This window comes from Pezoporus flaviventris, unplaced genomic scaffold (assembly GCF_033815535.1).
Source record: "Pezoporus flaviventris isolate CSIRO_AGI_PZ_B2104156 unplaced genomic scaffold, CSIRO_AGI_Pfla_v1 ptg000006l, whole genome shotgun sequence".
Taxonomy (NCBI): Eukaryota; Metazoa; Chordata; class Aves; order Psittaciformes; family Psittacidae; genus Pezoporus; species Pezoporus flaviventris.
The window spans coordinates 14,776,284-14,788,406 of NW_026892554.1; the positions used below are offsets into that span (position 1 = coordinate 14,776,284).

Consider the following 12,123-nt stretch of genomic DNA (forward strand, 5'->3'; position numbering starts at 1 on the left):
ATGGGTTGTCCAGGGAAGTTGTGAAAGCTCCATCCCTGGTAGTGTTCAAGGCCAGGTTGGACAGAGCCTTGGGTAACATGGTTTAGTGTGAGGTGTCTCTGCCCGTGGCAGGGGGTTTGGAACTGGATGATCTTCAGGTCCTTTCTAACCCAAACCATTCTGTGATTCTATGTATCAAGAGCGTTAAGTGACAGGAAACAGTTTATTGATCAGCTTAAGAAGAGACATGAATTTGGGAGCTCGACTTCTAATATGTGTCTCTTAACAAGCTCTTTCATGACCATTAGTAGGCTAAAATTTTCATGCTAGCTGTAATGCCGAAAGAGAGAGCTTCAGAGTTATATGATGCTGGGCTAAGTGTGTGTCTGTAGAATACAAGGGTGAAAGCAGAAAAAAATAACCCAGCTCTCAGGAGAAAAATAGGTGATCAAGCCCTCAGTTCTTACTGAGTCTGGTTCTGTAATCTCTTACATGCCTCTGTCCATTTGATAATCTCTATTATAAACATTTTTCATGGTATAGGGATGATGAAGACAGAATAGATTTTAATCCCCCTGGAAAGTGAAGGCTATTAGAAGTTAATTATAACACCTCATTTTTGAAGGAATACAAATGGGACTTTATAACCTCAATGACCACAGGTCTGAGTTCAATTTGTAACTCTGCAATTATTCCCAAATCCCTCAGGATTAATATTCCAGTTGATCAAGTGCTATTGGAACTTTTCTTCTTCCTGTGGACTCTGTCAGCAGTTGGCATGAAGATGGAGACAAGATCTTGATGAAGAAAAATCAGTCTTTTATCGTGCCCATATTTAGGCCATTTGTTAAGGTAAGACCAGCTTACGCACTCATGCAGGAATTCTTTTATGATCTGCTATCCTTTGAGGGCAGACCAGCTTCCTACTCTATGTACTCTATGCTGTTGTCCATCTTGTGGCCAAGGGCTTGTTGATCTGCGACATCCTGTTTCACTTTTCTCACAGCATAATGATCTTCGGGTCTCCTGGGGAGAAAGCATTTCAGTAATGCTGGTGGTGGAACAAGGTAGTCTGCAAAAAAATTAAGGAGGTAGCTACATTTACAATTTCTTGCAGTTTCTATGTAATTATATTAGCTGTTTCGTAACAACTATTGCTCTAGATACTCATACTGTAGTGTCATCTTGTTATTAACCTGCTGTGTCTTTGGATCATTGCATTCACAAAGCACTAGCAGGTTTTGAACTTGAAAGCTCAGCATCCTGGTCAAATTATGTTCTGCCACTACATTGTATAGTATCCATAAGCAGTCTGTATGACAGTGTATATATTTTTTGTAGTCTGTCCAGCTGTAAAAGTGAGTAGAATGAATGCTGTTGTTTTAGTCAAACTTAACTCTCAAGTAGTCATTTACTTTCCATTCCTCCATCCTGTTTCTGTAAGCTAGTGCTATGTCGAAAAGACAGCATGAAATGCTCACAGCAGTGTACTGTGACCGTTGCAAGGGAAAAGAGCTGTAAACTGTGGCAAATCTACATCAGACTGGATGAGAACTAGGGAGTTTCAGAGGTCCTGGCAAAGAGGGACAAGTTGAAACCAAGCAGACATTTCTCCCTGATCTCTCAGGGAGTGAAAGAGGGAGTGACTCTCTGGATTGTCACTTCTTGGTTTAAGTCTCTATGGGGGTGAAAAAAAAATATGCTCAGAGCTTGCCCTAGGCAAGGACAGATGCTGGGCATGATTGCTACTTTCAGAGCAGAGAACTGTAACCTGCTAGAAGCTTCTCACCTTTACCACTATTGGTGGAGGGTCATGTTGAGGTGGAAAATACAGTGGTCAGAGGTTCTGTCACAGGAGAGCTATCAAGAAAGCAAACCCACAATTCAAGGACCTCCTAAGTCAGTGGTTGTAGATATATCTTCATGTTTTATAGCCCTCATAGCTTGCCTTCCATGAGTTTATCCAGCTGCTTTTTGAGAGCACTTAACACTCTTCATAATCTGAGTATGTGGCACCTGGTTTACTTCAAAAACATTGTTCCCAAGGGTAGGAAATAATGAATAGCCGTTCCCCATTCACTTCAGCATACTGGTCATGATCTTTTATGCCTCTGTGGCCCATTCCCCACCATTGTTTGTTGTCCAAGCTGAAGATCCCAAATCTGTTTATTTAGAGATCTGATTATTGTGCCTTACACTCTCATGCTGTAGTGCATGGGAAGGCACAGAGTGCGGCACAAGTTTAGTTTCTGTACCTGTTCTTAGAAAAGCACCTCTCCTGTTTGTGCCTTGCAGTGACTAGACAGCCCTGTGTCCACACCTTTTCCCACAGGGCAATGAAGTTCAGAAGGCACAACTTTTCTCTAACCAGGAGAATCTCATGGGTGTATGAACTCTTTCCCAGCTGAAACCACAAAGGCCACCAGCTAGCTGCATAGCGAAATTTAAATTGAGACATTTCCGCTCATCAGAACGAGCAGGAACAAGTAATGACTACTATTAAAGGACAGCCTAGTGGATAGCTGACATACTTGTGAAGGAACATGTTCCTGTTGTTGAAGATAAACCTATTGTCTACCTGTAAACCCACTCTGAAAAAAAGCGTTACAAGCAGGAGTTAAGGCAGTGGATTATTCATACGGAAAGGCAATTGTTTGTAGGCACAAGACACCTTGGCACAAAAAAAAATAATGTAACATGCAGTCAATCTTGAATTGAGAGAAATCCAAATACAAGTAGTTGTTCTAATTTATTGCCCTTGAGCTATATTACCTTCCTCAGCTGAAGGAGAGATTAGTAGCTGGGGAAACAACAGAAAAGATGCTGAATACTAAATGCAGACTCTTCATTCATTCCACTTGGCCTGAGCAATGCTTTCTTCCTCTCTTCCTCATATTCTGGTCAATGCTGATAGCTCAGTATCTTGCCCTGGGGACAAGGAACTGAGACACAGAAGAGAACAGGCACATTGTACATGACGGGTGAGGCACTGGTAGTTCAGTGCTGTTTCCTTTTTTAATGCAAATTACTTCCCTCTCTTCAGCATTCTCCAAAACAGGATCCAGCATGATCATTAACATTGTAACAGGCAAGGACATTGCATAGCCATAATTGTGTTTTCTCCTGGTCTTAATTATTTCAAGGTACAATGCTGTTATAGGTATTTGTTCTGCAATTTCTTTCAAACAAAGGCATCTCCTTTGGTCGTAACCCCTTTGTTTGCTGAGGAATGTACTGCTCATGAGAGATGCGCAAGGCTGCAGATGAAGATACTGGTGCCTAGGCCTGTGTTCAGTGGTGTAGGGTTATGGCATTCCCTTAGCCCAGATCCCGGAAGAGCTGAGCATCTGAAATGCTGAAGTCCACACCTGCAATCTGGCTCAGGGCCAATTGATTCTAGTGCACCAGACTCACCTCCTTGTTGGACCTTTGGCACTAAGGCTGACATTCACTCATGCACTGAGCTGCATCAGCTTTGTGCCTCTCACCCAAGGCTGTCTAGGATCTGGGTGTTTTCTGATCAATCTGGTACCTGTTCTTGGGGCACTGCTAACAAACTGAAAGGCCTGAGTGGCTTATGAATTACAGCTGTGAGAAGGAAAGGAGAACAGTGTCCAGCTTTCCCATAGCACTCTCTGGTTAGAGCACTCAGGTGGGTACAAGAGAACGATACTGAGTGGCCTTCAGTGGTTCCTCTGAGCCATAGCCTCTATTTTCCACTGTTCGGGAAGAGCTGAGTGATACACTGATCTGGTCTCCTCTCAGTGCCCTCCACCCCACGCCGCACACCCAACAACCAAAACTCTCGGGAGCAGAGTGGATGCCGCTCTGATGGGACCTCAGCATCCCAAGGACACCTTTCTCGCGGGCCGCGTCCCTCAGTGGCTTCGCCCGGCTGCCCCCGAGTGGAAGCCGGGCACCTCCGTGGCACACGAGCCAGCGTGGGGCGCGAGTTGCGCGGAGCGGAGCTCCACTCTTGGCCCGCCCCCGCCGCGCAGCCCGGCCCCTGCGGCCGCCCGCGGCCATGTGCGCCGGGGCGGAGCGGCGCCGCGGGAGCCGCAGTCAGCGCCTGCCGCGGGGATGCTGCGCTACAGCTCGGGGCTCACGGTCACCGCCACCACCCCCCGGAGGCCGCCCGGCGACGGCGGCCGCGCCCGGCGGAAGGTGCGAGGGGCAGCTTGGAGGGTGGCGGGAGGTCCTGCGGACCTTGCGGGGCGAAGCGGCGTTTGATACGCACTCTCCCCCCTCTTCCTCCCCTTAGAGTTTCCCTTGCTTATTTTCGGCGTTCTCAGGTGCAGCTCGCGGTGTGCGAGAGCACCTTTTCGCTCTTTCGTAGTAGGTACTGGGAAATGAAGAGCTTTTGGGGTGTCCTGCAAGGCTTTTGTTAGTGCTAGTCCCTGGCTGTTCTTCGGGAAACCTGCGAGGAAGGTGCGCTTGTGTTGGAGACGACTTCCCCTCCGCTTTTCCTCCCCCCCGCCCCCCCAAATGAGCGTTGGTATTTACAACTGAGAACTTGCCTATTGAGGCTCTAGCTGTCATGAGGAAGCTCACCGTAATGATTTAGATGGTAATAGTAATTTATTTTTATAATCGGCTCCTCAAATACAGAAATACGGTTTACTGATGTGTCTTTTGTAATTTTCATAAATGAGATGGCTAATAATGCTGTATTAATCTGTTGAGAAATGCTTCTAAAAAGTTGTTAAAACTCTGGCAGATAACGACAGGAATGTCTCTACAGGCACCCTGTTTTAAATAGTTCTGTTTTGCTGCTGTAAGCACACTACTGTCATTGTGCACGCATTTTCCACGTGTGAAGAAATAAATCACAATAACTTATAAAGTTGTTCTTACAAAGGAATACAATCGTGTGATCATGATGCTTCTTGAATTATGTAGTGATTGTTTTGACACTCCAAAAATACGAGTTCATAATTGAAACAATGAGGAATGCCATGTTGCCATGTTTTACAGGATAACATGAGGGTCAGGCTCTTCCGCAGAAAAAAATCCTTTGCCTTCATAACAATGATATTGCTCATGTATGTGGAAAAACTAAGATGACTTGGTAATCCAGTTATGTTCCTGCGTATCTTCCATGTTTCCTTGGAGTTTTCCTGTTTTAGTATTTCTTAAAGAAGTTAAAGCTAAGAGAAGTTGTTAAAGTGATAATTTTCTTACTTTCATCCCCATGATGTATTTCTCAGGGACAGTGTAAAATGAGCTGTATTTGATACATTCTCGTAAGGAAACTGGTAAAACCTAAACTGCAGATAAAACCCACTGAGAAGCTGCTGTTGCTTTTTTTACTGAAATGTGATTCCCTTACCATGAGTTTTCAAAAGAGGGGAGGAAGACAGTTAGAGTAACTGCTGAATAAATGAAAGATGCGTGTCACATTCCTGTGTGCCTGTGGTCAGAAGAAAAGTGCTGTTTAATTGTGTGGGGAATCTCGTAGCAGAGATTTCATAAATGGAGCAGGCTAATCAACGGATAAATGACCAAGGAAAGTACTTTCTTCTTTGCTTTTTAGGACTGACTGAGGTTAAATATCTACTTCTTTTCTGCTTTCACCTTTAAGGTCTAAAGCTAACATCGGGTCTTAGGCAGAGTGAATGATTTTTGGCCATTGCGCTGGTAGGATAGTTACTCAACAAACATGCTATTCAAAGCTATTTTAGTATCAGACTTTAGAAAGATCACCAGTGTTAGATTTGGGTGGTGTTTACTCTAAAGTTATGTTGAAGCTAGATAAATATTGATCTAGCTTAGTATCTAGCTCAATATCTTTTGGTGTCTTCCCTGTGGGGGTACTGTAAAAAAATCTTAGAATGAGAATGGTTAGTAGAACAGATTGTACTTTTCTATTGCTGTACGAATAACTTTGGTTATTCTATAAAAACATTGCTCATTATTTTAATGCTACTGTTAATTATTTCAGTATATAGTTAACTATGATCAATGGCTTTCTGGGTGCTTTAGTTTTTAGAATGGGGAAGAAGAAGCTGAAGGACATTACTCAGACTGAATCTGTCATCTCTGTTTTAAGTTGCACCCTAGTGAATTGAGTAGGATGGTAAACATGCATGTTGATTGTGGATCTGGGCCATGAATTCTTAACATTTTTAACTAACCTAGATTATTTTTTTTCTTAACTGCCATACTGCAGTAGCTCTCATCTATGTTGTCCCACTAGCGTCTTGGAAATTTGGTAAAAGAGCATATCTTCACATGTTAATTTACATTGCACTCAGCAAACTTTAGCTGTCTTGTGGAGTGCTGGGCTGAACCTCTCAGCCTTTGTTTTCCTGTCTGTGTATTCATCTCACAAATGATGTCAGACAAGCTTTGGAAATACTGTTCCTGGGTTGTTGGTGTCAAAAACCCAGGAGTGAACACAAAATGTTGGCACAATTAAGATTACTTATCTTGTTGGCTTGCTGTAGCTACAGATGCTGCAAATCAAACTAAAGGCTAGAAAATCTGATACCCAGTTCTTCTTCTGCCCAGTATTTCTTTCTGAAGTTATACTCACAAAGTTACAATGTCAGTGGCATAAAAGTGGGGTAGAAGACGTATCTGTCCCTGGTTTTCCTCATTTGTTCTTACTGTCAGTCAGCATTTGAAAGAAATTGTATCACAGCCTTTTCCTTGCTTGGGGAGTCCTCTTTCATTCTCCTCCCTGTTTTCTCTCTGAATAACCCGATTTGTTTCTGGAGTTTACGCCTTCATCTTCAGTTGCACATTATTCTGCCACTGTTTGGCACTAAGTCGAGGCCCCTCCTGTTACCATTTAATTTCCATTTTAAGGCATCACTGCAGCAGTGGTTTGCTGTTGGAGGAGGGTTTGCTGCAATTTCATGTGAGCCTGCTCATTCATTTGGTCAAGTAAACTTGCTGACAGAAGGTACAGTGCGTTGTTTCTCCAGAAAGCGCTGCATAGCAGAACAGCATAGGTACAGTGTTCATAATTGCTTCTGGAGGTTAGAGAAAAAGGCAGTGCCTGTTATTTTTCCCTTCCAATCTCTATAGTGTTCTTGAATTTTAACAGATTGCTCTGTAGTTCTGTCCTTAGGTAGAGTACATCTTCTGTGGCTCAGGAGGAGCGGGAGTGAATGGCTACTTTGTACGTTTGCTGCTATTTCCCAAGGGATGCTGAGGAAGTCCTATTGTTATAAGCGATTGCAAAAGTACAGCCTGCATAAGTTTGTCCTAGCGAGGAATTGGGTGGTACTTTGCCACTTCTGTACAAGCCTCACTGGGCCTGGCTTCAAGGCTGGAATCGTTAGATGATTACCAATGCCACCCTGTGTTTGGTGTTTGCATGCAACAGGCTGCAAAGTAAAGCATTCAAACTTGTATTTTGTCAGAAATACTGCCAAAAATATGATACTGATTTGAGGTACTTTAAAAGTAAGATAGTGTGGAAATGAAGAGGGGGGGAATGATTTGGGGGTGGGGGGGGGGGGGAATGATTTTAGGGGTAATGGAGAAGGCAGTGTAAAAAGAAAAGACCAAGAAAACCAGTTTAAATGGTAACAACTCTTTGCTCGTGCAGGGGTTTTAGTCTCAACAAATTACCACTATTAATTTGGGTTTCCAACATAGTTGTGATTTGACTGCCATCTGCATTGGGCTTCTGTGATTTCCTTCATAGTAACCCTTTAACACATGATTGCTGTAACATCACAGGCAGTCATGATTCACTAACTGGTGTACAGGTACAGGGATAATAACTTATTTACAATCACTGTACTGTGTTTATCTGTAAGTATGTTGGCTATAATTAGTCCCATATTGACTAACAGGCAAGCCATTTGCCAGCTTTGGGGAAACATACACAATTCCATTTCTCCTAACTTCATGTTGCCAGGCATTATCTCTTCCTATTTATTTGAGGTATTTTTTATGTTTTCTTCTAACAACCCTTTCAAACCTTTTAATCTATTTTTCCTTCATTTGAAATCGCTGTAAGAAAAAGTTGGCCTCATTCGTCACTTTCTGCACAGCACAGCACAAATTCAGTTCTATTTCCTATTTATGGGCCTGGTCTTTCTTTGTTTGCCTATATGGAGGAATGCCAGATTCTGCTTCCCTTCTTGTGGTAAACAGCCATGTTTTAAGAGGAAAGAACCTTGCTAAGCTAGTGGGAAGGGACAGCATAGGGAAATGAAAAATGAATAGGTGAGAAAAGGTAGCATTAATTACCTTATGAATCAATAAGCTCTGAAGTTGAGAAGTTTCTAATTAATACATCTGGATAACTAACTTGTAAGCAGGAAGCACCTGCAGCTTCTGCAGTTTATGGGGAGAGTCTGGCGTTCTCAGAAGAACACAGCAGACAATCAGTGTCAAAAGCCAATGTGCAAGAATTCACTTTAAAATTTCAGAATTCTTTAGCAAATGTGAAAGCATAGCCTCTTTTATACTAAGTATTGGGGGGCTTATATCACTTTCTCTGTGGCTTCTTGTTCTTGATTTGCTAGCAGGTGGGTGAATGACGAATTAATGGTGAGTAGCCCACTGCACAAAAAGTAGCCTCCACAAAAGTGTCTAAAGAGTAGATTATGTTTCACCTTCATCTTTATAATATGGACACAGCTAACATACTTTACAGGAACCGTATCTGTGTTTCAGGACACTGTTCCTTATTGGTAGAAGGCCTTGCAGACCTGAAATACCAAACTGAGAGGAAGATGTAAACCAATATAAAGTAGTATTTTTAAAATCCAGTTGGCAGCGTACCAGTAGTCTAAACACTGTTGATTTGTTGTTTCAACAGATTTAAAGAAAGGGTGGAATTAAAATAGTGAAGTTGCTGCAGGTATTTGCAGGTAGTTCTTCCAACTGCTTTTGCTTGGGAAGAAAAGGTTAAAGCTTGTTGGTAAAGTTAAAAAAGGTACATTGTTTGGAAACGGAAAACAGGAATCCTTGTCATGCTGAGTAGTGGTGCTCTGAGGAGGCTGTGTTGTAAAGAGCCTTGAAAGTTAAGTCAAGTTAGCTTAATTGATATGAGTGACAGTTGGAAGAAGTGAATTATAAAATGGTAATATTTGGGGTCTGTGAAAAGTACTTTGCTGCTGTGCTCTGAATGCCTGTGAGCAGACATGCTTGTCATTTTCAAGGCGAAAGGAAGTGCTGTTGTGACCAAGACACAAGCTGTGACCTTTTACAAGTGCAATTGAAAGGTATATTTCAGAGAGAAGGTACACATTACACATGACTGAAGTCGGTAGTTAAGAGAAAAGAGAGAAACCTAGATCTAATGAGATTCTGGACTGTAGAAGAACAGTGGTGATGGCCCACAGTAATCATGAAAGAGATATTTTAGACATCTTGAGAAAGAGCCTTAAGAGTTTGTTATCAATGAACAGCTTCAAATTTGAATAGAAAAATTTCTCATTTCATTATTTTCTGTGCTCTGCTTAGGACTTGCAGTTGTTTTCCATGAAAATATCTCATGAACAGGACAAAGACTGAAAGTTTTAACCAAGTTTCTTGTATGGAATGTGTTGTTTGAAGAATATCATTACACCAAAGATCTCAGACAAAAGCAAGGCAAACTGTAATTGGGCGTAGAAAGGTATCAGCCCCACTGGCCTCTTTCGTCAGTGAGAGAATGGCTTTTTTGAAATCAGATAGGAAACAATACCTCTTAAATTTTCTCTGAAGTGTTTTGAAGCTTAATTTTTACAAACAACTTGTATGTACCAGATTTCAATAATATTCCTATTCACACTCAGTGGAATTGCAGTGCTAAAGTATCCTTGGATCAAGTGCTTGGATACATATTGAAAAGAAGCATTCAGTCCGGAATACCCATTATGTTTCTAAATAATCCCCTTTGAAGATTAAAAGTATGCTAAATCTGCAAATCGAGCTGAGAAACTAGAAAATCATGTTCATTGTTCTGTTATCTCAGCTCTCAATGTCATTTATGAGTACATAAGAACATATTGTTGATTGAAATGGATTTTTGCTATTTCAGGTATGTAATTATGGGGATGCCCTTGAATTATTTCTTGCCATCTAAAACCCCCTCCAACTTTAAAAAAAAGAATCTTTTGTCAGCTGTGAGGCAGCAGGTAAAAAATACTAAATTAAAACTTGAATGTTGGTACAGTTCATTCTGTAATATAAGTTATTAAAGTAACTGTTTTTAACACGTAAATCTAAAAGCAAACCTTTCTTTTTCTTTCAGATGAATGTCTGTAGGTTACGCTTGACTGTACCTCCTGATGAAGGCTCACAGCCCGAACAGGGAGCAAAGGAACCTGAAAGAAAGAAAAACGTAAGTTTTGAGAATCAAAGTTAAATTCTGTATAAACAAGGACTAAATGTTGCCATCCACGGAAGCTAATTTAGTTGTTTTGGGAGCCCAAAGCCCAGATCTCAGAAGACCACAGAACATGTGGAAGCTGAGCAAGTCAGCTGTGAAATTTAAGCCTGAGCTTTGCAGTTGAGGACAGCAAAATTGTATGTAAAGTGGGACAGTAGTAGAGGAACAGCATAGAGATTGTAGGTGATTTGTGACTAAGGTACTTTTAAGACTTGATTATTTAATATTTATATATTAAAGAGTAGGAAACTGCTATCAAGAACAGGTATTACTTTAAACAGGATCTTGATCCTCACCTGAAGGGGATTTTATATTTCACGTAGGCTTAAGAGTGTGCTGGATTTGAGCCTTAATGTGTAGGGAGCTCAAACCCAGATGTTTTGCTGTGTCAGCTAATTTTGGTGATGGGTGATGTACTGTCATGGGTTAAGCCCAGCCAGTAACTCAGAACCACGCAGCCGCTCGCTCACTCCCCCTCTTCTTCCCCTCACTCCTGGAGGGATGGGGAGGAGAATCAAAAGAATGTAACTCCCATGGGTTGAGATAAGAACCGTCCAGTAACTAAGGTATAACACAAACCACTGCTGCTACCACCAGTAATAATAATGATAAGGGAAATAACAAGGAGAGAGAATACAACCACTCACCACCAACCGACCGATACCCAGCCCGACCCGAGCAGTGATCTCGCCCTTCCAGGTAACTGTCCCCAGTTTATACTGGGCATGATGTGCTGTGGTATGGAATACCTCTTTGGCTAGCTTGGGTCAGGTGTCCTGTCTCTGCTTCCTCCTGGCTTCCCCTCCTCCCTGGCAGAGCATGAGACTCAGAAAGTTCTTGGTCAGAGTAAACATTACTGAGCAACAACTAAAAACATCGGTGTATCAGTGTTATTCTCCGGCTGAAAATCAAAATGACAGCACTGCACCAGCTACTAAGAAGGAGAAAAATGACTGCTACTGCTGAACCCAGGACATGTACTAATAGGAAATACAAAATAAAGAATTCAAGATGTTCTGAAGTGAAAGTGATTTGAAGGTCATGTGCACAGAATGGTTCAGAAGTGTGTACACACACAAAAAATCTTACAGCTGCTTTGGTGTAGAACTAGTTCTTTAAGAGCTGTTTCAGAACAATAGATGATGTTTAATTTGTCTTAAGGATGGAGAGAGACTAGAAACGGAAGCTGGACAGGCTCCACAACTTCACCACATTTACACTTTGGTAAACCAAAATTAAACAAGAAGTTGGCTAAGTTTGCCAGAGCCAGTGTCTGAGTAGCAATATGACATTAGGAAGCAAAAAAGCAATAGGTTTTATTTAAAATAATTTCTTGGTGGTATTCAGAAGTGAATGTAACTGTAAAATGGCTCACAAAAACAAGCATCTTAAAGCAAAAAAACAAAATGCAAAGAAAAGTGGTCAAGATAAAGATTCCTTCTCAGATATTTCTTGTGCTGGTATCTTGTATACGCTCAGCTTTTCATACACTACTTCCCTTGTTTCAGCTGGGATAGAGTTAATTTTCTTCCTAGCGGCTGGTGCAGTGTTGTGTTTTGGCTTTAGTCTGCGAACAGTGCTGATAACACACTGATGTTTTAGTTGTTGCTAAGTAATGCTTACCCTAAATCAAGGACTTTTCAGTTTTCCATGCTCTGCCAGTGAACAGATGCACAAGAAGCTGGGAGAGAGCACAGCCAAGACAGCTGATCTGAACTAGCCAAAGGGATATTCCACACTATTAAACATCTCACTCCGTATATAAATTCGGGGGTGTTGGCCAGGAGCCACCAATCACTGCTTGG

The 12,123-nt window shown here is 41.9% G+C and overlaps 1 protein-coding gene across 1 annotated transcript in view; it reads left to right on the forward strand.

Annotated features, from left to right (window-relative positions):
- Positions 1–3,851: 3,851 nt before the first annotated feature.
- The window catches only part of MYZAP (myocardial zonula adherens protein), a 59,283-nt gene continuing 51,011 nt past the window's right edge, over positions 3,852–12,123 (forward strand). Inside the window, exons 1-2 of the mRNA XM_061447064.1 lie at positions 3,852–4,143; positions 10,181–10,270. Of these exons, the coding sequence (XP_061303048.1) occupies positions 4,060–4,143; positions 10,181–10,270 (174 nt within the window). The 5' untranslated portion in view covers positions 3,852–4,059. The remainder of the gene's footprint in view (positions 4,144–10,180; positions 10,271–12,123) is intronic.